Consider the following 26,216-nt stretch of genomic DNA (forward strand, 5'->3'; position numbering starts at 1 on the left):
AAAATAAAATAAAATAAAATAAAATAAAATAAAATAAAATAAAATAAAATAATAAAAACTGAGATGAGTTAAAAATTTTTTTGGTGTATGTGCTCTCCTTTCTCCTATAATTTCCCAAAGTTGTACTGTAGCTACAGTGTTTGGGCATGTCACCATTACATACAATACTTTTCCTCTTTAACCTTTAGTTAGTCTCATTTCTGTAAGTGCTATATGTTTAATGCTTCTATCAGTCATGCCGAAATATCTCTAGTCATTTTGGTTGTCTGAGCTTATTTTCAAGTAGATTCCTTAGGAAGGGCTCATGGGAATAATATTCTTTGAGTTCTTGGATATTGATAATATTTTTTTCCCTTGCGTGTATTAAATATATTACTCCATTTTTTTTTTCTGGTATAAAGTAGTACTATCAAAAACTCTGAAGATAATCTAAATTTTATTCTCTAATAGATCACTTGCTGTCTTTGGTTAGGTGCCCAAAGTCTTTTTCTTCTTTTTCTTTAATTTCCAGCAATTTTACTAGAATACCCTTTGGTATTGCTCACCTGGGTTAGTATTCTCAGCAACACAGTGTGCTCTTTTAATAATTAGATTCAATAAGAAAAATTTCCTTGACTTACAGCTTTAAGCACTTGTTTTGTTCCCTTTCTCCGATTTTTCTTCTTCAGGCACTCTTGTTATCTGCATGTTAGATCTTCTCTGCCTATCTTGATGGATGCCATCTTTTTTATTTAAAAAATTTTTTCTCTTTTCACTTTCTATTTCTTGTAAGGCATTAACTGTTGTGTGTATTTGCTCTTGTATGCCTTCTAATTTAGTTTTTATTTTTGAAATTATTTTTTCCTTTTATCTCAAATTCTTTTCTGAGTTTTACCATTTCGTTTTTGATCTTTTGTAACACTGGCTTTTGTTATTTTTTCACTGTTTTAGTGTCAGCTCATTTGGAAATAGGTTACAATTTTGATCTCTTTTGTAGATGTGTCTTTCTGGTATGCTTTCACTTGTGTGTGGGGCTGTTGTTTTGTCTTCTACTCTCTTTTAAAGTTCTTATTGTAATGTGGATAGGATTTGGTCTTGATACCTATGCATTTTTATTTTTTTATTTTTAAAAATTAATTATTTTTATTATGTTATATTAGTCACCATACAGTCATACCTATGCATTTTTACATGAAATTAATTTTCTAGGACTTTTAGAGTTCAGGAGCTTTTCTAACTTCACAGAGCTCCTTTTCTTCATACAGTGTTGGAAAATATGGTGGTTTTCTTTCAAACATTTCTGGCTCTCTTTCTTTCCTTCATATTTATCTGGATATCTATCTATCTATCTATCTATCTATCTATGTCTCTGTTATTCCTATCCTACTCAATGTTGGAATTGAGTAAAATCTAGAAAGGAGGTTTGGTGGCCAGGTCCCTCTAGCTCTTTCAAATATTACCATGGCCCCTTGGACTCACATATACCTTGACTGGACAAAGCCTCTCCTAGATTCAGCAATGGTTCTCAAATTGGTTGTCAGTCATTTTCAGCAAGTATCTGTCAGCGATTGTCTCCTGCTCTCAGGTTTATAAGACAGCCTGTTGCCTTCATCTTTCTCTTGCTCAGATGCTGATATTAGGCAGATCTTATGGTGGCTGCACTTTGTCTGCATCCATTTGTATTTGGGGTATTTTTTAATAAAAAAATTTTTGTTGTAAATGTCCATGGGTTTTCAGTATTGATATATGGTTGTTTGCTTTTAGATTCAGAGAGACGGACAACTATGGTGGTACCACCATCACTGCCATCTTCCCAGAATCTTTGAGAAAAGTTGTAATGTAGGAATCACTTAAGGTCACTTGCTATGATTAGCCCTTGTATATCACCTGTCTGGTCAGGTCTCTCACCCGCATTTCTACTACTGGGGCTTCAGGGTTTTTCAGACTATATATCACGGACATCTCCAATGACCATGGCCTAGAACTTGCTGTTACATCATGTCTGCCTTCTATGGGATACAGCCCACTAAGTATAATTTAACTTTTTCTTGATAGTGCCACCCAGACTTAGCCAGTTGTTTAGGGCTATTTGTCCCTTCATGAAATGGCCCTCAACTATAAATACTTTATACTAATCCACTTTCTTCTCTCTCACTGTCACGTATGTTTTCCTAGTGCTTCAGCATGTCCTTCTATGTATAATCTTTTTTTTTTTTTTAAGATTTTATTTATTTATTTGACAGAGACACAGCAAGAGAGGGAACACAAGCAGGGGGAGTGGGAGAGGGAGAAGCAGGCTTCCCGCCGAGCAGGGAGCCCGATGCGGGGCTTGACCCCAGGACCCTGTGATCATGACCCGAGCCGAAGGCAGACGCCTAATGACTGAGCCACCCAGGCGCCCCTGTATAATCTTATTTTATACTCAGTGTTGGGTGAGGGCGTGAGACTGACCCCATATCTCTGCCTCAGGCTGAGGGCCAGCTAGCTGCAAGAGGCCTTTATCTCACAATTTGGGGATGTATTGATATCTTGGTACTCCTATTTAGTAGATGGTGGAAGTTCCTGGAAGTCTAACCTTAGGTAGAAAGACGTTATTATGATTTTGAGTGAACAGGGCCTCCAATTTTAACGTATTTCATTATAGCACATTTATGTAACACCTCCATCCTCCAGCAAGCTTAGCTCCTGAAAACCATGTTAGGTCAGTAGAGAGGGAAGGGGGAAGAATCACTTTTATCTTACCAGATAGGCGACCATGTAGAAAAGTTAAATCTGGGGCTAAGTGAGGAGAGGCAGGTCACATTTACTCTTCCTACAACACAGTTCTCGGTGAATTTTCCATGTTCTAGTTTGCTTCTTAGACTGAGTTTCTTTGCATGACATATGCACACACATGCACACTCTCACACTCACTCTCATCCCCACCATGCATACTCTCACACACATACTCTCACACACTCACACACACAACACTCACACCACACATATACTCCATATACTCACACCCACCACAAAACTCTCATATACTCACACTCACACTCACACACACACATCACACAAACTCTCACACCACACATATGACCCACTCACACACTCCACACACTCACACACCACATATACACACACACACACACAGTGTTCATTTGTGCAAAGCTTTCTGGTCATTTCTCTCTTGTTCTTTTTTGATGATGAGAAGTTAGGAGGTGGTAATAATAATTCAAACACCAGCCCTGTCTTCTGTGCTAGATAGGCTCCTGCACATGATCTGTGTTTTACTGTTACATCATCGTCTCGTTGGCCCCTCACAGTTCCACTAGACAGGTAGGATGCCTAAAAATGCTGAGGTCTCCCAGAGAACAAAGACCAGAGGCCCATGTCCCTCTCTGCTGGGAGGCAGATATCTCTTCATGGAAGGGAACCTCTGAGCTAGCCAGCTCCCCACCAGCAGGGCAACAAGTCAGGGCTGTTGAGATAAAAGCTGCTTTCAGGACGGAATTACCCTAAACAGCTCCGACACCCGGCAATCTGAGGGTGTTTTTAATGGCTCCTGTGATGGTTGCTGTGTTGTGTTCTCAGCCACCCCCTGCTCCCTGAGGGAATGTCAGTAACACATGAGAGAAGAGAAAGGTCACAGGAACAACACTCTCCTGAAAGCAGACTGTAAAAATTAAGTTAAGGGAGCCCTCGGGGCTAATTTTGTTATTCCCCAGTTGGCTCCAAGGCCAGAGTTGTGTTAATAAAGTATTTGATGGGGAGAGGGGTGTTGCAGACTCACCCATCTGGGGGTTACACATAATGGATTTGGTTTTGAGCTTCCAGCGGGAAGTGGTGGTGGTTTGAAAACCAGCCTTGCCACATGCAGGCCTAAAGAGTCATTGATTTCTGCCCATATCTGCTCTTCTCCATGGACTGGTTGGGGGGCGTGGGGGAGAAGACCTAAGTCCGGTGCTTGGCCATGGGGGTTACATAACAGGATTCACTGCGTCTGGAGAGAGGGGCAACAGTACAGGAGGCCAGAACCCTTCATTGCTTTATTCTTAGTAGTTCTTGCTTATGGTCTGGTTCTAAGCAATGAAGGGTGAAATCCTTACAAGGCCCTTGCGACTGGGACACTTCTGACAGACGGACAGATGAAGGGCCGGCAGCCCAACTGGCCAAGTGATTTGGAACTAGAAAGAACAAATGTCCTGACTTCTGCGTCTGGGTCTTGGACCTTCTAGGATGAATTGGAGAACAAGGACACCTGAGAGGGTGGGAAATCCAAATGTCAAGGGCAGAAGGGAAAGGAGTGGGGGAAGAAATAGGACCAAATGATGGACCAAAAAGAGAAGGCAATGTGTCTGAGTGAGAGGCCTAGAGAAAAGGGGAGGAGAGACACTTCTTTCTTATTCCTGCTTATGATGCCACCATGGTGGCCGGAAATGTAGCATCATAAGAAACAAACATGGGGAGAAGGCCAAGAAGATCACGGAGATATGTGTCTCCCCATCATCAAGCACTGAATTAATGACACTAGTCATGTATAGGGCCACTGAACTAATGTCAGCAATCATCTATAAAGTACTTTTTGTTATGGCACTGGACCCTTCCTTGGGCTCCCAGCCATTGTCTGGGTCCTACTTCAATCTGAATGGACCCTTCTAGAATCAAGATCTCCAGCAATGACCAGAGACTCCTGCTGCTATCCCTCAAACAGTGATGGAGAGAGGGAGTAGGGTTCCAAAGCTTCTTTAGACACCATACATGGCCTTCAGCTTGCCTTTGCGCTGGTGGGGAGCCAGACATTTGGGTCGCTCTCCCCGCCTGGCCTGCTCAGCCCAGGCATGTGGTCCCCTTTTTGCACCCACTCTTGGCTATGTCTCTCCACACTTCATAGTCAAGGCCCTTACATTTATGAGAGTTGTAGCTATGCCATGAGGGCCTTGGAGGTTTTCCCAGGCCAAGTCTGCCTAGGAGTAAAAAGTAGGACTTTAATGTTAGTAACGAATAGCATCATCTGGTTCTGCTCTGATACACACTTGAAGGAACCTGGAGTTTTCTCTGTTAATACCCCCATCATTGTAGCACATACGCGCACACCACATATGCTTTGCCACTGTCATTTCTGTCCCCTTAACTTGCTTTATTTTCTTCACAAAACATCACTATCTGAAATATATCACCGCACACTTGTCTGTCACCCTCATTGGCGTGTAAGCTCTACAAGCCAAGTAAGGCTTAGTCGATTCTGTTCACTGCTTTGTCTCCAGGACCTAAAACAGTGCCAGTCATGTAGGAGGAAGTTAATAAACCTTTGTTGAGTGAAGAACAAAACAACATAGAAAGAAGAGAGTAGGCCAAATACCAGCCCTCAAACCCCCTCGAGGGTCAGGAGGAGGAGATCATGCATGCTGAGGGTACTGCGTGTGGTTTGGTGGGAGCACCTTTGGCCCTTGGTGTTCCCATATTAACATTAGAGCATTAGGGCAATATAGGATGGAAAGGGCCAGGCAGTCCTGGTAGTATAAACGGGTGTTTGTTGAAAGGTATTTTGTCTCTTAGCCATGACTGCACAACAGAAAGGGGTAGGGCCCGAGGAGACAGCACACATCTCCACACTGTCACTCACGTACACACCAGCACACACTCGTAGACATACAACCACACCCACATTACTGACACGTAGGGAGCCCTGCAGTCCTTAAGAAAATGCTTGAGTCCTACTCCTTAGTAGTGTGGGCCCTCCACTGACCTGACCATTGACAGAAACTATCAATTCATAGACTGTACGGACTAGTTAGCAGGATCAAAGTCATAAAGCCAGTTGAGTAAAATAAATAGTCCTTGTTTCCAGGTAGTTATTTTGAGGCCCTGGGGAGTTTTCCTGATTCTGTTAGGTTGCTGGACGAGCCCAAACCATGCCTTATTTTCCTCACTTGTTAACATTAATCCTGGAATAAGATCAATCTGTCAGTCACTTAAAAAATAATAATTAAATGTGTAAAATGTGCTCACATTATTATGAAGATACTGTCAATATTCACTGTAAAAAAACAAATCAGGCCTCTCAGATCCAATCTCCTGGGATTTGATTAAAAAGCTGTTCCTGGAGAAAGTTCTGGAGTCCTCATATGACTGAGATTTTGACAAGCTTCAAAAGACTAAAATCGCTCTTTCAATTTATATCAGTGAGTGGGTCTTTTTGGGGCAATCCTCTACGGCCCCACATAAGTCATGTATTTCCCCCAAATGGAGTTTGAGGGTTTCATTTGCAAATTGAAGATGAACTGTGTTGGGAGGGAACTGATTGTACAAGAGGACCCAAAATGCAGAATACTATCCCTCCTCCTTTTTTAGCTCTAAGAGTGCCTCGCTGGGATTTGCTTATAACTTTTGCAAAAAAATTCAAGGAAAAATATACTCAAAACACACACTTACGTATAAACAAAGGTGCACAGCTCATAGTTTGGGGAGGAGGAAGATTATAAATACACTGAAAATTTATATAGGGCAACATATGCGGGGGATAAGTGAACTGGCCCAATCTTTTCCATTATATATTTTAATAATAATGTTAATAACAATATCACAACAACATTTTATGTTCGTATATTCTTTTGTACCCTTCAAAGACTGCTAGGAATGAGCTCATTTGCTCAGTACAATAGCCTGCTCGAGAAAGAAGTGTGGCAGGTAACTGTTATCTCTGCTTTACACAACAAAGGAAAAAACTGGGGCCCAGAATGTTTGATTCTCCTCAAATCGCAAAGCTAGAACCTAGTCTCCAGGATTCTTGACCAACCCATTTATCGTCTTGCTGTAGATTGGCACTCAGGGGGTGTTTTGTGAATATTTAGGTGTCTGATAGGCTTGAGATCACTAACAGGAATTCTGCCCATCAGCCTCCACAATGAGTTCTCAAAGCTTCCTGTTAATCGGGTGATCTCTGGCACACAAAAGCCCACTGCAGGTAGGTTCTAAGGTGGTCCCCAGCGATCTCTGCATCCTGGTAGTCACACCCTGCTTAGTTTCCTCCCTTTGAGTATGGGTGAGACCTCTGCTTTGCTTTTAAGCAATAGAATATGGTAAAGGGGATGGAATGTCTTTTTCATGATTACATTACATAAGATTGTAACTAACTTCCATCTTGCTTGCAGACTCTCTCTTTGTCTTTCTCCCTTTCTCTCCTCCTCCTCTCTTCCTAGGCTTCTCAAGAACTGCCAACAATCATGTGAACTTGGGAGTGACACCTTCCCTGGTTGAGCTTTCAGATGAGACCCAGCCTTAGCTAACACCTTGACTGCAACTGTATGAGAAATGATGAAGGAGAAAACGCAGCTGAACTGTGCTTAGTTTTCTGACCTGCAGAAACGAATATAACAAATGTGTGTTGTTTTAAGCTACTGCATTTATGGTAACTTGTTATAAAGCAATAGATCACTATCTAGCCACCCCCAAACTCCACACCAGCACATTCACTGGCTTCCATGTCTTCTGTGTAAGCACCCAGTGTGGAGGGCCCTGGCTAGGCTGCATTCTCCTGGGTGTCTTCTCTCTCCTCCTCAACTCAGTGATGGCCAGGGTGACTCCACCTCTTGTCCCTTTTCCTCTTGCCAGTGGAGGAGCAAGTGGGGAGGATCCCCTTATGTGATCTAGAGTTAGTATTTCAGTCTTTCTCCTCTTAGTTCCTCTGTTCAGCTCTGGGCCCAGATGAATTAAAACAAAACAAAACAAAACAAAACAAAACATCTCTCTGTCCAAGACCACTGAAGCTTTGCTGCAACAAGCAGAAAACTGAATAGGCTCCAAGGGGGTGCAGGTTTGTTCTGCAGGCTGAACCAGCAAGTCTGGGAGTAGGGTGATAATTAAAAGTGGTCTTCCCCACAAGTGCTTAATGCATTTGCACTGATGGAGGGGCCTTTTGTGTTCTGCTGGTCTTGGAGCTAAATGATCTTAATCAAGCTGTGCTGAGACCAGAGTTCCTGGATCATTTGTTGTCTCCCACTTATGCAGCCTTTCACTGAAACAAATGGGTAAAAGCAACATGTTTTCTGAGGCCATCCAAAGGAGAGAAAGGCAGTGAATCATCTCTTCTGCTAACAGGAGCTATGGCCTGGTGTTAAGGCATTTTGTCTGTAGCTTGGCCATGATTCCAACCACCATGTAGCCTTAGACTGGGGGTTCATGAGGTGTTTTCGAGTCTGTCAGAGCTGGATGATGCTGTGCTGTTTCTCCATTGGGACCCAGGGTTGGGAAGTTCTGAAGTAACAGCATAGATTCTTTCCTTTCTCAAAGGACACTCGATTTCTTTTCAAAAATGATGATCAGTTCAGTAGAATTTGCAATGCACCCATCTTGGATGAAGACCTCCTCATCATCCAGGACAGGGTGAAGTCAGAGCCATGGAGTGGGGGTGGGGGGGGAAACTCGTCCAAATTCCAGATGCGATCAGAATTAGAAAATGGAAAGGGAGCCAGGATCTCCCTTGTGCTGAGGTATCAGTGGTTTCATCTCAGGCTTATGTGGACCCAGCTCTGGGTGGTGCATTTTTCAAGATTGGCGCTTTGTCTCCTTCCCAGCTGTAGGCCCTGGGGCACCCAGCACAGGGCTTGGCACAGACCAGGCATACAGCACATGCTTGTTAAGCTTGTTGAATTGAACTCAGCCCTGCATGAATTTTTTTTTTTTTTTAAAGGATTGGGATTCAGGGAATTCTAAGAACACACTGACTAGAAAGCAATGATGCTTTCTGTGTTGAATGCTGAGCTGAATTTCCTGAGTTGGAAAGAGAAAACCAGTCGATCTGGATGCAGCAAGAGCTTTTCCCTTTTCAGCAGCTGGGTGGTATTTCGGATTGCTCCCAGTGGGCATAGTGTTAGAGCGGGAAGACTTTGGAGTGAGCCAGCTTGAGTCTGGATCCTGGCTCTGCACTTTGACTGGGGGGACAAGCTACACAACCTTTCTGATGCTGTCTCCTCACTTCTGAAATGAGGAACACAGCAATGACTCAATCAGCTCACTTCATGTCCTGCTCCTCTTTCAGCCTGGGACAGGCATGCACTCACCTAATCCTTTTATAGAGCTTATGAAATGGAAGCACTAGTGAGAAAAGCACCATTTTTTTTTTTTTTTTTGATGTGGGGAAACAAAGGCGCAAAAAGGAGAAGGAAATAGCTTAAAGTAAGTGGCATAGCTGGGACTTGAACACAGGTGGTCTGAGCTCTTGGAAAGTATGCTCAACTCAGAATGGGTGAAGCGGCGTGGGAGGTTCAGGCTTCCGGTCATGGAATGTGTTAAGTCACAGGAATGAGAGGTACAGCATAGGGAGTCTAGTCAATGGTATTCCAATGGTGCTGTGTGGTGCCAGACGGAAGCTACACTGGTGGGGAGCACACAGCATAATGTATAGATTTGCCGAATCACTGTGTAGTACGCCTGAAACGAATGTGAAGTTGTATGTCAACTATACTTCAATAACTAACAAACAAACAAAAAACCAACAGCGATGCCATCCTGCTTTCTGATAGTGATGTCTATCCTTGGGGAGCCTGGGGGGCAGTAAGGACCAAAGGAAAGAAGCTGAACATGCTTAGTAACCGGGTACAGATCCAAGGCGGCAGCCTGCAATGGTGGACTATTGGCCCCGGAAGCTGTTGCTGGTAGGGGGGCTCTGTCGGGGGGAGGCGGGGAGCAAGCCTCCTGCTCAGCCCTCCCCTCCGCCCTGCACTGTCACCAGATCCCTGTGGCAGGGCTTTCTCTCCCTCAGCAACCACGCAGGCCACCTCTTGGGGATGCTGACGGGGTCTCCTAACACACAAAACCTCTTGCACTGGAAGAGACTCTTGCACGTCAGTCACGGGCATCATGCATTCACAAATTAGTTCATGCCGCCTGTCTTCCCGGAGCCTGGCCCTGTTAGCTCCCAGGGAAGGGAGCTGCTCTCAGATGAAGAGTGACATGGCAACTGGGTGGGCACTGAACCTGTCGTGGGGACCGGGGGCCCACAAGCCTTGTTAAGGCTGGTGCTTCATGCGTCCTCACGAGTTCCCTTGTTATAAATAGGTGATAATCCACAATATTCGGTAAAGAAGCAGACCAGCTGAACAGGAACATGGCCAGCCACCCAAACAAGTCCCCACGATTCTATCTATGGCCCATGCCTGCCCAAGTCGTAAGGAACTGCTCCCCCCAGTGGAATGGCTGCTGACAAAAGTATGTTCCATGTGCACCAGTGAGGACTGGGGTGCACACAGAGGTGCCAATTAGTTGCAATTATCAGCTTTCTTACATGTGTGTGGGTATATCGTGTGCTGAGGGTGCTGTTTGGAGGATCAATGAAGATGCAGATGTGCTCTAAGCAAAAACTTTAGACAGAGTTTTTTTGTTTTGTTTTGTTTTTTTCAGAGAAGAGATTCCTCTAGAAGACTAGTCAACGGTAGAATTCCTTTAAGATTTATGACAACTTGCCCTTCCAAATGTTACCTGGCTTAGAAAACTTAGTTTTTCTATACACTTTTTAAAAGGACCATGTTTTTTTAGCTTCTTATACAAGTTGTATAAGTTAAGGCAAGTTACTTACCCTGTTTCCTCATCTGTAAAAGGGGGATTACATTAGAGTACCAACTAGTGAGATAACGCATACAGAAGAGCCCAGGACAGTTGCTTACATCCAGCACCACCCAGTGACTCGTGGTTTTTAGGTGTGTAAGAGGAGATGACAAAATGCTTTGCTGTCTGAGAGATAAAAACTTAAAAGTATGCCGTGGGACTCTGAGCCAGCCCCTCACCTTCCCCAGGCCTAGGCTCCTCCTCATCTGTTTTCAAGAGGTCAGGCTGTCCTTTGGGGTTGCGGAACTTTATTTCAAACCAGGCTTTCCTTGAGAGTTTGTTAAAAATGCAGAGTGTGACCTCCTCTTCCTAGACATTCAGATTCCACAGGTCCGTGGGGACCAGGAAGCTTCATTTTGAATGAGCAGCACTTCTGGGTCCTCCCTCCCCTCACAAGGTGATCCGAAGCAGGTGGTGTGAAGAGACACTTGAAGAAAGCCTGGGGTGGATCTGGGTCCCTGCTGCACTCAGGAAGTCCCAGCTTCTGTCACTGGGCACCTCTGGGGAAGGCTGTCAATGATGCAATGGAGCCGAGAGTCCAATCAGAGTCCTCCCACCCCCCCACCGCCAGGATGAGTGGGGCTCTCCTGCACTTCTATCCTTACTTGTTTCCTGTCCTCCCCGTGCCTGGGGGCCTCCTGCCTCCCAGACAGGCACACAGTAAAGAGCTACGGCGAAAGCAGGGACCCCAGCTCCCTCCAGCTTGTAGGTAGCTGTCTGCGGTGCCAACAGATGATAGGATGCTATGATTTGTTTGGGATTGGATTAGAATACATTTCTTTGTTCAGGAACTCAGTGACTCCTCACTGTTTGGGTACGCTGCCGAAATGAACTTGGCTGGGCCTGCAGCGCCCGAGCGCAGAAGGCTCTGGTGGAAACGAGAAGACAGGTTCTGAGCGAGGGGGCCGGGCCCTGGCAAGCCTGCCTTGCAATAATGCTGTCATCCCCAGAAGAGCACGCTTGGACCATAATGGCTCTAGCTACAAATTCTATTAACTCTAAGAGTTGTTCTGTGGTGAATGGATAATGCATTTAGCAGAAATAGACTCAATCAATTTATATGAAACACATAAAACTTTCTCATTGAAATTGGCATCTGTTCTTGAATCATAGGAGCGTGCGGGGAAATGGACAGTCTGTCACCCTTTCTTCTGGGCACATTAGCAGTGCCATGGGTTAATTAGAGAGATGGCCAAGAAAGCTCTGGGTCCCTTACACCCTTATCCCTTCAGCCCTTAAAACCTCGGGGTCGGTGATGGGGAGGGACCTGGAGACTGTCTACTTTAAGCCTGGACTATTAAAAGAAGCAGTCTGCTTGCCTTTGCCTGTGTGGCCTTTGGCGCCTCTCCTCTGAGCTCTGCTACGTGGGGGTTTGCTGACATGCCCCAGCTGTTAGATGAGGACAGAGAAGGCTGTGCAGAGGCAGGAGCCACCCCAGGACCACAGCCTGCTAGTGCAGGCCTGCCAAGACTGCGCACAGAGCTGCTGACTCCCGGTCTAGTGCTCTTTTCGTGATCCTACACAGTTTTAATTGCCCCCCTGCCCTTCAGCAAGAGATGTCTACTCAGAAAACAGTAAGCCAACCATCACTAAGCACCTCGGAGGCGAGAGTGTGGTTTGATGCCAGGGCTCCATGAGTTACTGATACTTGTGGGTTGGGCCCAAGGTTTGGGCTGGTTCTTACGTAGGTTTTCTGAGCTGATTCCCTCCTGCTCTCCCTATACAACATGTGAGCTCACAGGAGAGAGGGGTAAGGAAGCTGAGGCAGGGTCATGGGCCTTGGGGGTCCTGCCTGTCCTTATCTGGGCTTTGGGGGGGGGTGGCAGAGCCTGCTTGTACTTTCATTACTGCCGAAAGAGAGAGAGAGAGAGAGAGAGAGAGAACTCTGCAGCCCCGTGATTGCATTATCCCAAGCAGTTGGTTAGCGTAATTGTATGTGCAAAGCTGACAAATGTAATTTTCCCAGACTTAATACTTGCCCCATTTTCTCTCTCAGTTTCTTCATCTGATTAGCTAAAGTGACTCAGGCTTCCGAGAATGCTTCATGAAGCACCTGGACAGGCTTTTCCCTGCCTCGATGCTCCAGTGCCTCAGCTCTGCCCTGTGGGCTTTGGGGTGAGGGAACCCCCAGACCTGGAGCTAAGGGCCTCGTCATGGGGCTGACTTTGGGGACGTGCAGAGTATTTAGGGAGACCTGGATGTGTTGTGAGTGACTGTTTTCAAAAGCCCCTGTGTACCCTTTGTGTTTCCAGGAGCTGGTCTAACTCCTGCCAGGAGGAGAGCTGAAATGCCACCAGCCGACCTTGTTCCAGCCCAGCAGAAGCTGACAGCGCTGAACTTTGGGAAGGAAATCTTGTTATTTGGTGTCCCCCATCCTTTGTTGAAGGCCGGGAGCTGACGTGTTTACTGGACATGAGGCCTTTTGTAGGGATGCTCTCCTGCTCTTTCCCATGTTCAGTGTTTATCTCTGGACTTGGCTACCTGGAGTGGCTTAGTTGGCTGAAAGAATGTAGACTTCAGGGTCACATCTTGGCTCCATTCCCTACCAGCGGGGGGACTCATCCCTCTAGACCATCTTCTCATCCCACCCAGTTGGTGTTGGGAATGACACCAACTCTCCCCAGCCAGAGTGAGGTCTGGATAGGTTGGTGTCAGGCAGGCAGACCCCTCAATCGCTCCTCCCCTCCCCTTTCCCTCCCACTGCAGCCCTTCCTTCTTCTCTAGAGGCCCTCGAAGGCAGAAGCTCTGAGCTGGGCTCAGCTTCCCCTTGCTGGCCATGACCTGCTGGCTCGCAGGCCGCCCCTCCCCCTCTACCTGTGCTCTCCTCTTGTATACTGGCAGTTCTTGACCGCCTGACCTGGGTCTTGCTTGGTTCAGCATCTCTGAGCATGTAACTGGCCCCAGAGGAAGTGTGTAGGAACTGTGTGTAGGTCTAGATGAAAGCCAGGTGAGGGAGGGCCACGGCATAGACCCAGGGTGGCCTGTTCTCCTTGACCCTGAGGCTGGGTCCTGGCCAAGTGGCACCTCAGGGGGCGTATTGGGCTTTGCCTATGGGGGTCGGGGAAAGGCGACCCTGCTCCTCCTTCTCCTGATGAATCAGAGGGTGCTGGGTGGGGGGCAGCATGGTGGGGCTGGGACATCTGTCAGCAGGGGCAGGGGCTGGGAGCCTGCCTCAGTTTCTCCCTGCCCTCGAGCTCCCCTATGCAAGAGCGGGTTCCTGGCAAATCATTGTCTCTGTATTCAGTTTTCTAAAGCCTTTCCAAGGAACCCACTAAGGCTGCTTGGGGATGTATCTGCCTCAGTGTCCTCTTCCCTTAGAGGTAGGGTCATTCCAGAAGGGGGCATGGAGACAGAACACTGTCCCAAAGCCACCTGCCTCCTGCTCTGAGGCTGGGTTGGGCAGCAGAGGAAGCTCCAGCCTCTCAGGCAGCCACTCGCTTCCGATTTTATTTGGAGGTGGTGGGGGAGCATTGCCGCTTTCCAGCCGCCGCATGATTTCATTAGTCTGAGTGGCCACTGTGTGGACCCTCATTGATGAGCCTTTTAAGGACAGTGGGAGTTATATGGCAATAAACTGGGGAGTCAGGAGGGGTGGATGGCTGCTCCTAAGTGCTGGCTGCCAACATCCAAGAACTGATCTCAAGCCTCAAGGGCCACCCACCCCAACCCACCCCATCACCCCATCAGTCCGTCAGTCGGTAAGTTTTTCCGGAGCTCCTGCTATGTAATCAGTGTTGGTGGTGAGGCAGGGCCGGAGCCTGCCACGAGGTTTGCCGAACATGTCCTGAATGCATCGCAGGGAGGCAGTCACTGACCAGGGCCCGGGGAGTCCTGGAGGTCCGTCCCTGGGGTGGGGAGGGGCGGCAAACAATGGACAGAAGGCTGCAGCCCTCACCTTAGCCGTTTTCATGAATGATGAGGCAGAGTAGGGAAATAGAGGTGGCAGGTTCCCCTTCATGTAGACAAATGAAAAAGTGTTTTGAGGATTTAGTTAAAGGTGAAGGGAGGAGAGGGGAGAGGTGAGGGGGAAAAGCAATGAACTCTTTCCCCCTGGTCTGGCCGCTGGGTTAGATCAGGTAGGAATCGGAGACAGAGAGAGCTACACCCAGGGTGGCTTTTCAGCCAGACAAAGGAGGGGTTTCTTTCGTAGAAGACAAAGCAAAGCTGATATTTACATAATAAGTTGAGAGTCAATGAATTTAGTGTGAAGGTGTAAGTCTCCACTTGTTTTTTTCTTTGTACTTTGCACTAAACAAGGATTTTACATTGCAAGTAGAAATTTATCATTTATCTATTGTTATTTTAATAAAGTGATCTTTTATTGGAAAAAGAGTATGGGTGGACAGTGCTGTACACGTGCTTCTCCAGGTTACTCACTTCACTCCCACGCCCAGGCACCCAGCCCACCCGGGGGAACCCCTTGACCTGCTGGTGTCGGGCCCCAGCTTCTCTGGGGCGAGGCTCACAGGCCTAACAACTGCCCAGGACCATCATACTGGCTCTGGAGACTGATTCTAGGAGATTTCCTCCTTGTACAAAGAATAGCTGAGAAGTCACCCCATGGTTTAGGGCCAGAGGCTGAAGAAGCCTGTGTCTGAAGCAGCAAGAGTCCCCATGAGAAGTCCTTCAGCCCGGAAGATGCTGAAGCAGACAGCTTTGGAAGGGAACCAAGGTTTGGGGAAATGTGTTGAGCCTGAAGCTTTGGGGCCTTTACCCGTGATGGGCTAGCCTGGCTTTGTGCACCAAATAACGTTGGTTTGGGGCCCAACCCCCTTACAAGAAGTCTAATGTAAGGTTTCCTTTGTTCAGTAAATGGGGACTGGTTTCAAGGGACTGAGTTTGAGGAACGATCAGCTTGGTTCTCTCGTGTTGGTGCCTGGGTATTCCCCAGGCACAGAGGAGAGTTGCTCCTTTGCTCAACTTCCGGACGCTCCATTCAGCCAGGCAACAAGAGACCCAAACAACCTCCTCTTAGAGCCCCATAGCCAGGGAATAGGTGATGGTCCTTTTAAAGGCTGACTATTTTATTCTTTAAACACAGCTCCCCACTGCCATCACAACCCGTTTCTTCCTTCTGCCTTTTGCAACAACAACAGAAAATGACTTTGCTCCAATTTGTAAGTTGAACCCTTACCTGTGGGGTCAAAGACAGGGATCTCTCCTGTACTTTCCCAGGCTTTTGGCTCCTTGTTTGGGTTTCTCTCAAATAGATTTCTTGATTTGGGTGCCATATCCTGTGGTATCTTGTCCTCCCCACTGACTAGAATAGAGAAGACCCCGTGCACTGAGTTAAGTGAGGCTTGATTTAAGGGAGAGAGCAGAGTATGCCCCCGGGGAAGGTGGGAGAGGCAGGTGGGTTCAGGTTAAGGAGGGAGAGTGAGGCCCGGGGTTGTCTGGGTTGGGGACAAGTGCCAGGGACAGGGTGAACTCACTGGTGAGGTAGCAGTCCAGGCTGATGGAGATATTGTCAAAAGCCACGGTGGCTCTGGATCCTTGCCCCCACCACACAACAATCTGCAGCCAGAACCTGTAGGTGTTAAGAGGAGCGTGTGTGAGAAACGGCGTGGGTCAGTCACCTGGCAGGACTCAGCATCTGGCCGATGTGTGCCGATGCCTGGCTCATAGCGGTCCTTCGTGTGAGCCTCCCCTAATCACAGAGCAGTTGTGAGAGGGGAACAGTCCACGGCTCCCCCTACTTCCTTGCTGAGGGATTGTTCCATAGGTTAATCCATCCTGGAGTTTGGGGCTTGAAGGTTCCAGTACTCCCTGAAGCTCCGAGGAGACCTCTTTCACTTTTTGGGTGTGGAGGGTGGGTAGAAATGGGTAGGCTTGATATTCAGTGGGTACTCCCTGGTGGAGCCCAAGTCATTATTAAAATATTTCTGTACCATCTGATAAAGAGCCACTGTCCCCCAAGTGTCCCCTGGCTCCTTTCCTGGTACCCCTAGTTTTCCCCATTATTCAGCAACTGAAAAGTTAACCCCCTGCACAGCGGGGTAGGGGAAGGATCTCAAGGATCTGGTGTCTTATCCAGTGTCAGTCTCCACTGGGGCTGCTCTGTGTGGTGCCTGACCCGTTGTTAAATATTAAATAATTTGACGCTGATCCCTGGGAGTGTTTGTAACCAACACAGAGCAGACTGTAAGTATTAACAGTAAACCTACTGAGGTTTCTTCACAGAGAAGGCAGCCTTTAAGTTGGTTTTGAAGGAAGGCGAGGACTCAGAGGTGTGGATGTGGGGCTAGGGAACCGTGAGGGGAGGACATCTGTGGCGGAGGAACTGGAGTGAGGGATGGCTCAGCGCATGGCCGGGCCCCCGTGGCTCGTGGGTGAGGGGTGTGGAAAGACGCAAAGATAGTGAGCGGCATGTGTGTATCATGCACAGCATCAGGCTTCTCCATGAGCCACGGCAAGGTCACGGTTTCCTTAGATTTCCCGGGGGACTCTGTCGGCGGATGAGCTCCCAGCTCCAGCCCGTGTCACCTGGGACACAGCCAGGCCTGGGATCCTCAGGGGGCAAACAGAGGCCCTAACACTGTCGTCTTGTTCTGTTTATAGCAGTTGCCAGGGTGAGAGAGATGCTACTCACAGGCAGCAAGAGAACAGGTGCACGGAGCCACTTGGGGATGGAGACTAGAAAGAATCACATCCCTGGGTGGAAGAGCAGTGGGTAAGGCCCCACAGCGCACCTTTCCCATTTCTCCACTCTAGGTTACCACCTCCTCATCTGTTATCCACAGGCTGAGGGGCCAGGCCAGGTGCTGAGTGTCACGGGCGTACCTTGCAGGCGGCCTGGGCCCGGAGCGAGTGAATTACCTGTGTGTGCCCGCTGAGCATGGGGGAGAGGGACAAAACCCATTTTGCCCTAACGGGGCCCTTCCTGGGAGACTGCATGGCTCCCCACCCCTCTCTGCTCTCCCTCCCTTCTCTCTGCCCTCCTTCTTCATTACTGAGAGATTAGGGCTGCAAGGTTCTCAAGCCGCCACTGGGCCTCTTAGCATGGATGGCGTGATGCAGGCTGGGGCTGGCATGGTCTCTAAATAGAAGAGTTTCTAAAGTGCTCTGCAAGGCAACAACAGTGGCAGCTGCTGTTTAAAAGAGTTTGATTGACACGGGGAATTGCACATAGTTGGAGTCAGGAACACTCCTAACAATCAGGGAAGACTCAATCAGATGTCGAATCAGATGTAAACATGCAATGTGGCCTCCGTCCACCCACAAGGCCACCCTGCCGACCCTGCCCCAAGTGCTCCAGACTCCAGAGGCTGCAGGGAGGGGACGGGGCGGGTGGTGTGGGGGGATTAAGGTGGGTCATGCTGGGGTGTGGGGACGGCAGGGGTGGAGCAAAGGCATTCTGGGAATGGGGTCTGGGGATGGTAGGTGCTGGGGCAGGGAGGAGACAGCAGGACCCATCTGGGCGTTTCTGTTCTGTGGGGGCACTAGCCGAGAGGCTGGGTGGCCATTGGGGCCACCCAGATTCAGGAGATTCAGGATTCTCTGCTTTGGATGGTACCTGGTTGTGCGTCTTCAGCTGAACCCCAGGGGAAGAAGAGATTGCTCCTGGCTCTGCTTCCCCCTCCTTGCTGAAGATGGGTGAGACTTCCTCAAGGCTCTCAGTTTTTCTGGTGCAACCTGTCTTTCCTCTTGCCCCCCCCCCCCCCCCCCCCCCCGCAAAAGTACAGATACCAGGTCACTCTCCAGGGTGAGCCGTGGCCTCAGGTCTTGGGTTCTAGCATATATCAGGTGGAGTGCTTTGGGATTGAGGGAAAGTTCTAGCATGTACCAGGTGGAGTGCTCTGAGGTTGACAGGAAGTTCCAGCATGCACAAGTTAGACTGCTGTAGGAATGAGGGAAAGTTCTAGCATGAACCAGATGGAGTGCTCTGAGACTGAAAGTTCTAGCATGTACGAGTTAGACTGCTCTAGGATTGAGGGAAAGTTCTAGCATGTACCAGATGGAGTGCGCTGAGACTAAAAGTTCTAGCTTGTACCAGTTAGACTGCTCTAGGATTGAGGGAACGTTCTAGCATGTACCAGATGGAGTGCACTGAGACTAAAAGCTCTAGCTCTTGTACCAGTTAGACTGCTCTAGGATTGAGGGAAAGTTCTAGCATGTACCAGGTGGAGTGCTCTGAGAATGAAAGTTCTAGCATCCACCAGTTGGACTGCTCTAGGATTGAGGGAACATTCTAGCAATGTACCAGGTGGAGTGCTCTGAGACTGAGAGAAAGTTCTAGCATGTACCAGTTAGACTGCTCTAGGATTGAGGGAAAGGTCTAGTAGCATGTACCAGATAGAGTGCTCTGAGACTGAGAGAAAGTTCTAGCATGCACCAGTTAGACTGCTCTAGGATTGAGGGAAAGGTCTAGTAGCATGTACCAGGTGGAGTGCTCTGAGACTGGAAAGTTCTAGCATGTACCAGGTGGACTTCTCTGGGTCTAAGGAAAGGCAAGGTCCATGCCACATTACTGCCAGGATTACGGAGGTCAGGTTCTAACAAACATTTGGTTACTTCACTGTTCTTTATCCCAAAGATAAAGAGAAAGAAATCCGAGCCCCCAGGGCTAGAAGAACCTAGCCCTCCCTCTCTGTGGGCAGCCTGGTCAAGGAGAAGGGAAGAGCGAACTCTTCGGGGTTCCTCCAGCTCCCTCACTCTTCTGTGCTATTTAAGAACATGGCAGCTGAGCTCTTTCTAGCCTTTAGCAATTGATTTCACTCCCTGCCCCTCAATAGTTCACACCTGCTCAGCTCTTTCAGTTTTTCCAAATAAGACACTTTTGATTGCATGGATTATTGTTGCTTTTTCTCTTTTTTCCAGCTGGTGGGGTTTGAAACTTGTGGATAAAACAGACTTGGCTTGAGATCTTGGTTGGAGCCTGTCTTCACACAAAGAACATACCCTTTGACTCTGTTCTTGCTCAGAGAGGCCTGCTGAAAATTGGCCTGGGGGATTCGGGGAGGTGGCCACTGGGGCAGTGGGCCAGGTTTAGAGGGGACAGCCTTGAAATTGAGTGTCTCCCAGACTCACTGAGCAGATCTCTGTGCAGGAAATGCTGATGCTACTCATGCACAGCTCCGAAAATGCACAGTCTGGTTCAGGCAACAGACTGTTAATGGACAGTGAATATAATGCCTTATTTGCCACCCTGGCAGCCTTAGGGATTGACAAACCTAATTAAGTTCACTTAATGATTTTAAGTAGCTGACAAAAAGGTGTGTGTCTGAATGTGGACTGAGGGAATAGCAATGCTTTAGACAGAGAGCAAGAAAGAATGGCCAGCCTGGGTAAAAGGTATTTATTTAACGGATGCGCACTAACCACATCTCAGATTCCTCTGGGCCATTTAGTGGGCTCAGAAGGTGGGGGGAGTGTTCTGCATCCCTTCTCGCAGCTGAGGCTTGTCTGGGTTCTGGCTGCTTAGGATAGAGCTGGCAGATACTGCTAAGGAAAAATGCTTTTTCCAATTTCTCACTGTGCACTTGATTTGCTCCGCAGAAGTCTTCTAAAATGGACTGTCACAAAGCTCGGGTCACGGTATGCATTTCTATTAGAATAATGTATGTGATGAAAAAGCCCCACTACATTCATCCTATTATCTGCATAACTGACTTCAGTTACCAGTTGAAGAGGAGTGGCTGATGGCCAGCTTTGGGTTCCCGGGACCAGCCTGGCTCAGATCACTATGGCCAGGGCTGGACATGTGTGCCCTGCCTGACTCTAGAAGTCTGGCTCTGTGACAGTAAAGTAGGTCTGGACATTAAAGGCCAGACTCACTAGTTGGAAGCACCCTCTCTTCCTGCTCAGTCCCAACTCTCAGAAGGAATTTACCATGCTCTGACTTGGTTTCCCCTCTGGCCATCATGACCCCCATAGCAGTGAGGGGGGAGTCACTACAGAGTGATTCCCAGGTTTCCAAGGGCCATAGAGATCTTTCACAATGAATTGGCTTCTGTGAGGGAGCCCTTTGGGGTGGAATAGGGGAGAAAATGAGTTTTCAGCCAAGCTGAGCAAGCACAGAGAATCACTCACACTCTTCCACAGTCTCAGTCCCAGGCTTCCAGGCACTGGCTGTGTGTGACTAATGGTTCTGGTTCCCACATTTGCCATGGCATGCCACCAATCGGCAAGGCCTGCCACCAGGGTGCTCCACCAGACTGCAGGGCGGGAAGAAGCCCTTCTCTGGCAAGTTCCCACTTTGCTCTTTCATTTTCTCATTCTGCACCATGTATATTGAGCTCTCCCTGGGCCTTAGGTTTGCAGGGAATGGTGAAGGGCAGATCTTGCTTCCAGGAGCCCTGGCCCAGCAGGGGAGGTATGGGTGCACGAATACACCTGCTCAATAGGCTCAAAGGTGTCAAGTGCCCCGAGGGAGGAGAAGTCATGCACTTGCCCCAGGGATCCCTTGGAACAACTGGGGGTCTTTGGAAGGCTGTCCAGAACTAGACAGCACCGACATCCATTCTGCTCAAGAGACGGGGATGTCCACTGCACCTTTCTCAGGACACCTTTCCAACACTAGCTTCTTCCTCTACTCTTGGCTGTTGTGTGTGCTTATGGCTTTGAGAGCTGAGATGGCGCCAGAGGCGGAGGCATTCTCCACGGTGAGAAGACCCAGGAAAAGGGTGGTTGCTGGTTCCCTTCTCTCCTGACAGAAATATCTTTATGAGGGTGAATTAGCAGCTTTCTCTGCTTGGTGAGGGCCGAGTTTCAAAAGGCAGAGTGGCGTGAGGACTGGGCTACGTACTTGGTAGGACCCTGGGCAAGTCACTGAAATTTGTTAAGCACCATCTTAGTTTAAAAAAAAATTCATCTATGTAATATGGGTATTTTTTTTTTTTTTTATAGTGGAAGCTTTTCTTTAGCATGGGAGATTCTAGTTTGTTGTTCCTGTTTTATATTTTTATTAGAAATCTGTGCTTCCTCAGGAGTGTTATAAGTTCCATATCTCCCCCTCTGCCTTTGAGCAAAGATTATTTGAGCTCTTACTCTGAGTCAGGCACCATGTCTGTAGCTGGGAGTATAGAGATGCACAAGATATCGACCCTGACCTTGAGGAATTCAGAGGACTTGTGATTCATATTATTCAGTGACTAGGAGATTTCTATACACCTTTTTAGTTCTGCCCCCATAGAGCTAGAATGTACAACCTGGAAAAACACTGAATCTGGGCAGTGAGAGAGAAGTCAAGAAAGACTCTGAAGAACTGAAGGTCTCAGACAATGGTAGGGCTATGGACAGAAGAATCACATAGGGGCGGGGTGTTAGGGGGCATACTGAAGGTGTGGGCAGGATGCAAATCAGGCAGCTGTTAACCCAGGTATGGGACTCAGATGAGATGAAGACTATGCGTCACCTCACAGAGGTGAGGGTAGAAGTGGTGTACACTGAGGAGATCCTAGAGAACAGCACGTATAGAACTGGATTCTGCTTTGTTTCAAATATCAGCAGTTCAGTTTCCCCCTAAGTTCCAAACTCTGTGCTTGGGGAGAGAAGGGCGGAGAACTTAGGTCTACATTTTGAGGGGCATTAAGAATTATGAAAAACATGCGCATCCGTTGACTTGTAAATTGAGCTGTGGATATTACCAAGGAAATCTTGAGAAGATCTGAACATCCTGTTATTCGAAAGGGGTTCACTTATTGCCATTTTGCGTGACTACTTCTTAAAACCAGGCTCACAGGCAGGATCTGTCTCACTGCTTTGCACTCTTGATTGTGGAAACTCAGCAATCAAAAACAACAACTTGTCCCAAACGTCACAGTAAATCAGTGTTAGAAATAGTATTTAAAGCTCAGAATTGCTAATCTACTCCTTGCTCCAGTGATCTGGGATATTTTCTGAGAAAGAAACAGGGCCAGATACTTTCAGAGTTATGAATGTTTGATTTGTATGTATCTATGCCTGGCTGCACATTGCATTGCTGAGCCACCAGCCACATCTATCCCCTTCCTCTTGGAGGGCTGATCCATGGCTGTCCTGGGCCAATGGTGCCATTTAGAAGGTGGCAGCAGAAGAGACTCTTCTCCTCCAGCCCCTCTTCCCCCCTTCTGAGCTCTATTTCCAGGCACAGAGCATTTCACATTTGGTCCCTCACAGAGCTTTCAACAGTCTCCTTGCTCTGGTTTCCCATCCTCTACAGTGCGGAGTCCAAAATATGTGGCCCAATATTCATGCTCACCTTCTGCCAAGGAGATTGCTCAGGATTCTCTGACACAACCTAGTTGGCTATTCTTGAACCCACATAAAACATTCCTGCCTATAAGCCTCCATTCATCCTGATGGCCTTCTTTGGAATGCTCTTGTCCCTGTCCCATTTCTGGAAGATCTAAATTTTCCTCAAGGTCCATCTTATAATAATCCATGTTCTCCATGACATCCCCCCTGACAGGGAGGTCACCACGCCATCTGAACATTGGCCATGCTGTTGGACTCTGCACAATACCACGTGTTGCTGTTTGCCTCTCAGCATGCAGGCCCTGTGACTGGCAAGAGGCTGGGTCACACACCCCTTTCCATCCTCTGTGCTTGATGGGGGCTTAATATATGTTTGATGACAATGTGACAGTGATCCTTCCCTAGTCAGTCATTTCTCTGTCTTGCCCACAAGAAATCTGAATCTGACATTTTATGCTGGTGACTTCCAAATGTGGTCAAACATCAAAGTCACTTATGAAACTTAAAAAAAAAATGTATCCTTGGCCTAATATGTGACCTCCTGAGTTCAAATCTCTGTGTCTGGAGCCTGGGGCTCTGCAATTATTAAAAAAATGAATTTGATCTACACTTTCAATGCAATCCCTATCAAAATACCATTGACATTTTTCACAGAGCTGGAACAAATAATCTTAAATTTTGTATGGGACCAGAAAAGACCCTGAATCTCCAAGAGAATGTTGAAAAAGACAACTAAAGCTGGGGGCATCACGATACCTGACTTCAAGCTCTATTACAAAGCTGTGATCATCAAGACAGTATGGTGCTGGCACAAAAACAGACACATAGATCAATGGAACAGAACAGAGACTCCAGAAATGGACCCTCAACTCTATGGTTAACTAATCTTCAATAAATCAGGAAAAAATACCCAATGGAAAAAAGACAGTCTCTTCAGTAAATGGTGCTGGGAAAACTGGACAGCCACATGTGGAAGAATGAAACTGGACCATTCTCTTATACCATACACAAAGATAAACTCAAAATGGATGAAAGACCTCAATGTGAGACAGGAATCCATCAAAATCCTAGAGGAGAACATAGGCAGTAACCTCTTCGACATCGCCGATAGCAACTTCTTTTAAGACACATCTCCAAAGGCAAGGGAAACAAAAGCAAAAATGAACTTCTGGGACTTCATCAAGATAAAAAGCTTCTGTACTGCAAAGGAAACAGTCAATAAAACTAAGAGGCAACCCACAGAATGGGAGAAGATATTTGCAAGTGATAAGAAAAAGGACTGGTATCCAAGATCTATAAAGAACTTCTCAAACTCAACACCCAAAAAACAAATAATCCAGTCAAAAAATGGGCAGAAGACATGAACAGACACTTCTCCAAAGAAGACATACAAATGGCTAACAGACACATGAAAAAATGTTCAACATCACTAACTATCAGCGAAATACAAATCAAAACCACAATGGGATACCACCTTACACCAGTTAGAATGGCAAATATTAACAAGGCAGGAAATAACAAATGTTGACGAGGATGTGGAGAAAGGGGAACCCTCTTACACTATTGGTGGGAATGCAAGCTGGTACAGCCACTCTGGAAAACAGTATGGAGGTTCCTCAAGATGTTAAAAATAGAGCAACCCTACAACCCAGCAATTGCACCACGAAGTATTTACGCCAAAGATACAGATGTAGTGAAAAGAAGGGGCACATGCACCCCAATGTTCATAGCAGCAATGTTCACAATAGCCAGACTGTGGAAGGAGCCAAGATGTCCTTCGACAGATGAATGGATAAAGAAGATATGGTTCGAGGGCAGAGCAAGATGGTGGAGGAGTAGGAGACCTGGATTTCGTCTGGTCTCAGGAATTCAGCTGGATAGGGATCAAACCATTCTGAACACCGACAAACTCAACAGGAGATCGAAGAAAAGAATAGCAACAACTCTCTCATCAGAAAAGCGACTACTTTCTGGAAGGTAGGACGTGTGGAAAAGTGAATCTGAGGCGATATTCGGGAGGATAGATGGCGGGGGAGGGGCCTCTGTCGGCCGCTTCTGGCAAGTGATAGAGCCGCGGAGCACAAAATCGGAACTTTTAAGAGTCTGCTCCGCTGAGGGACATCACTCTGGTGGCTAAGCGGGGGGGTGGAACCCTCCGGGACAGTGTGGTCTCAGGACCCTCGGGGTCACAGAAAGACCGAGGGTGCCTGAGTGCGGCAGAGCTCCCAGGTATCGGAGCGGGGAAGTGGGCTGCAGAGGCGGAGCCCAGGCGCGGGCTCTCAGCTCGCGGTGGCCATAAACCGTGATCCGCGGCACAGTCGGGCCCCTGCTCCTCCAGCAGGGACCCAACAAGCGGCAGATCCGGGGAGACTCACCTTCCTTCCCCGGGAGGAGCCACGCGGGAGTGCACCGCAGGGATCTGCTGGGTTTGGAGACTCCACCCGGGGTTGGGTGCCAGAGACAGAAACGCGCGGTCACAGGCTGGGCGAGCACGGAGTGCGGCCGGAGACCGGGGAGACGGGAGTGACTGGCGGCTTTTCTCTGGGGGCTCACTGAGGAGCGGGCCCGAGTTCTCGGCTCCTCCGGAGCGGAGATTGGGAGGCCGCCATCTTCACTCTCCGCCTCCAAAGCTGTACGGAAAGCTCGCAGGGAACAAAAGCCCCGGAGAGCAAACCCGAGCGGATGACTTCGCTGGGAGGGGGCAAGGGCGGGGCAATTCTGCCTCCAGCAGAGACATTTGGAAACCAGGGCAACAGGCCCCTCCCCCAGAAGATCAGCGAGAACAGCCAGCCAAGACCAAGTTTACCGATCAATGAGAACGCCAGAACGCCAGCGCTAGGGGAATACTGCACATAGAATTCATGGCTTTTTTACCATGATTCTTTAGTCTTTCAAAGTTAAGTTTTTTTTTTTTAACTGTCTTTTTTTCTTTTTTCTTTTCTTTTTTTTTGAATTTTTCTTTTTCCCTTTTTCAACCAACATCTTATCAATCCCTTTTTTAAAAAAAAAACATTTTTATTTTTCATTTTTAGAGTCGTATTCTATCCCTTCATAGTAGTTACCCGTATTTTTGGCATATATATATAAGTTGTTCTCTCTTTAAAATTTTGAGATAGTTTCTTCTAACAGATCAAAATATACCCTAAATCTCTAGTATATGGTTTTTTCTACTCCCCTGCCTGATCACATTCTCTCCCTTTTTTTTCTTTTTTCTTTTTTTAAATCCTCTTCTTTCTTTTTTCAAACAAATTCTTATCAATTCCTTTTATAAAATTTTTTATAATTTTCATCTTTACAGTCATATTCCATCCCTTCATCATATCAACCCTTATTTTTGTACATATATAAGTTTTGCTTTCTTTAAAATTTTGGGAGGCACTTTCTTCTAACAGACCAAAATACACCCAAAATCTAGTGTGTGGCACTGATCTATATACCAGCTTGATCATATTTGATCACATTCTGGTTTTTTTTGT

The 26,216-nt window shown here is 47.4% G+C and overlaps 1 protein-coding gene across 1 annotated transcript in view; it reads right to left on the minus strand.

Moving 5' to 3' along the window:
• The window catches only part of ALK (ALK receptor tyrosine kinase), a 687,757-nt gene that overhangs the window by 57,314 nt on the left and 604,227 nt on the right, over positions 1-26,216 (minus strand). Inside the window, exons 10-11 of the mRNA XM_035000834.1 lie at positions 15,999-16,093; positions 15,701-15,826 (exon numbers count right to left, since the gene is read on the minus strand). Of these exons, the coding sequence (XP_034856725.1) occupies positions 15,701-15,826; positions 15,999-16,093 (221 nt within the window). The remainder of the gene's footprint in view (positions 1-15,700; positions 15,827-15,998; positions 16,094-26,216) is intronic.

This window comes from Mirounga leonina, unplaced genomic scaffold (genome assembly GCF_011800145.1).
Source record: "Mirounga leonina isolate KUSES-001 unplaced genomic scaffold, KU_Mleo_1.0 Mir_125, whole genome shotgun sequence".
Taxonomy (NCBI): Eukaryota; Metazoa; Chordata; class Mammalia; order Carnivora; family Phocidae; genus Mirounga; species Mirounga leonina.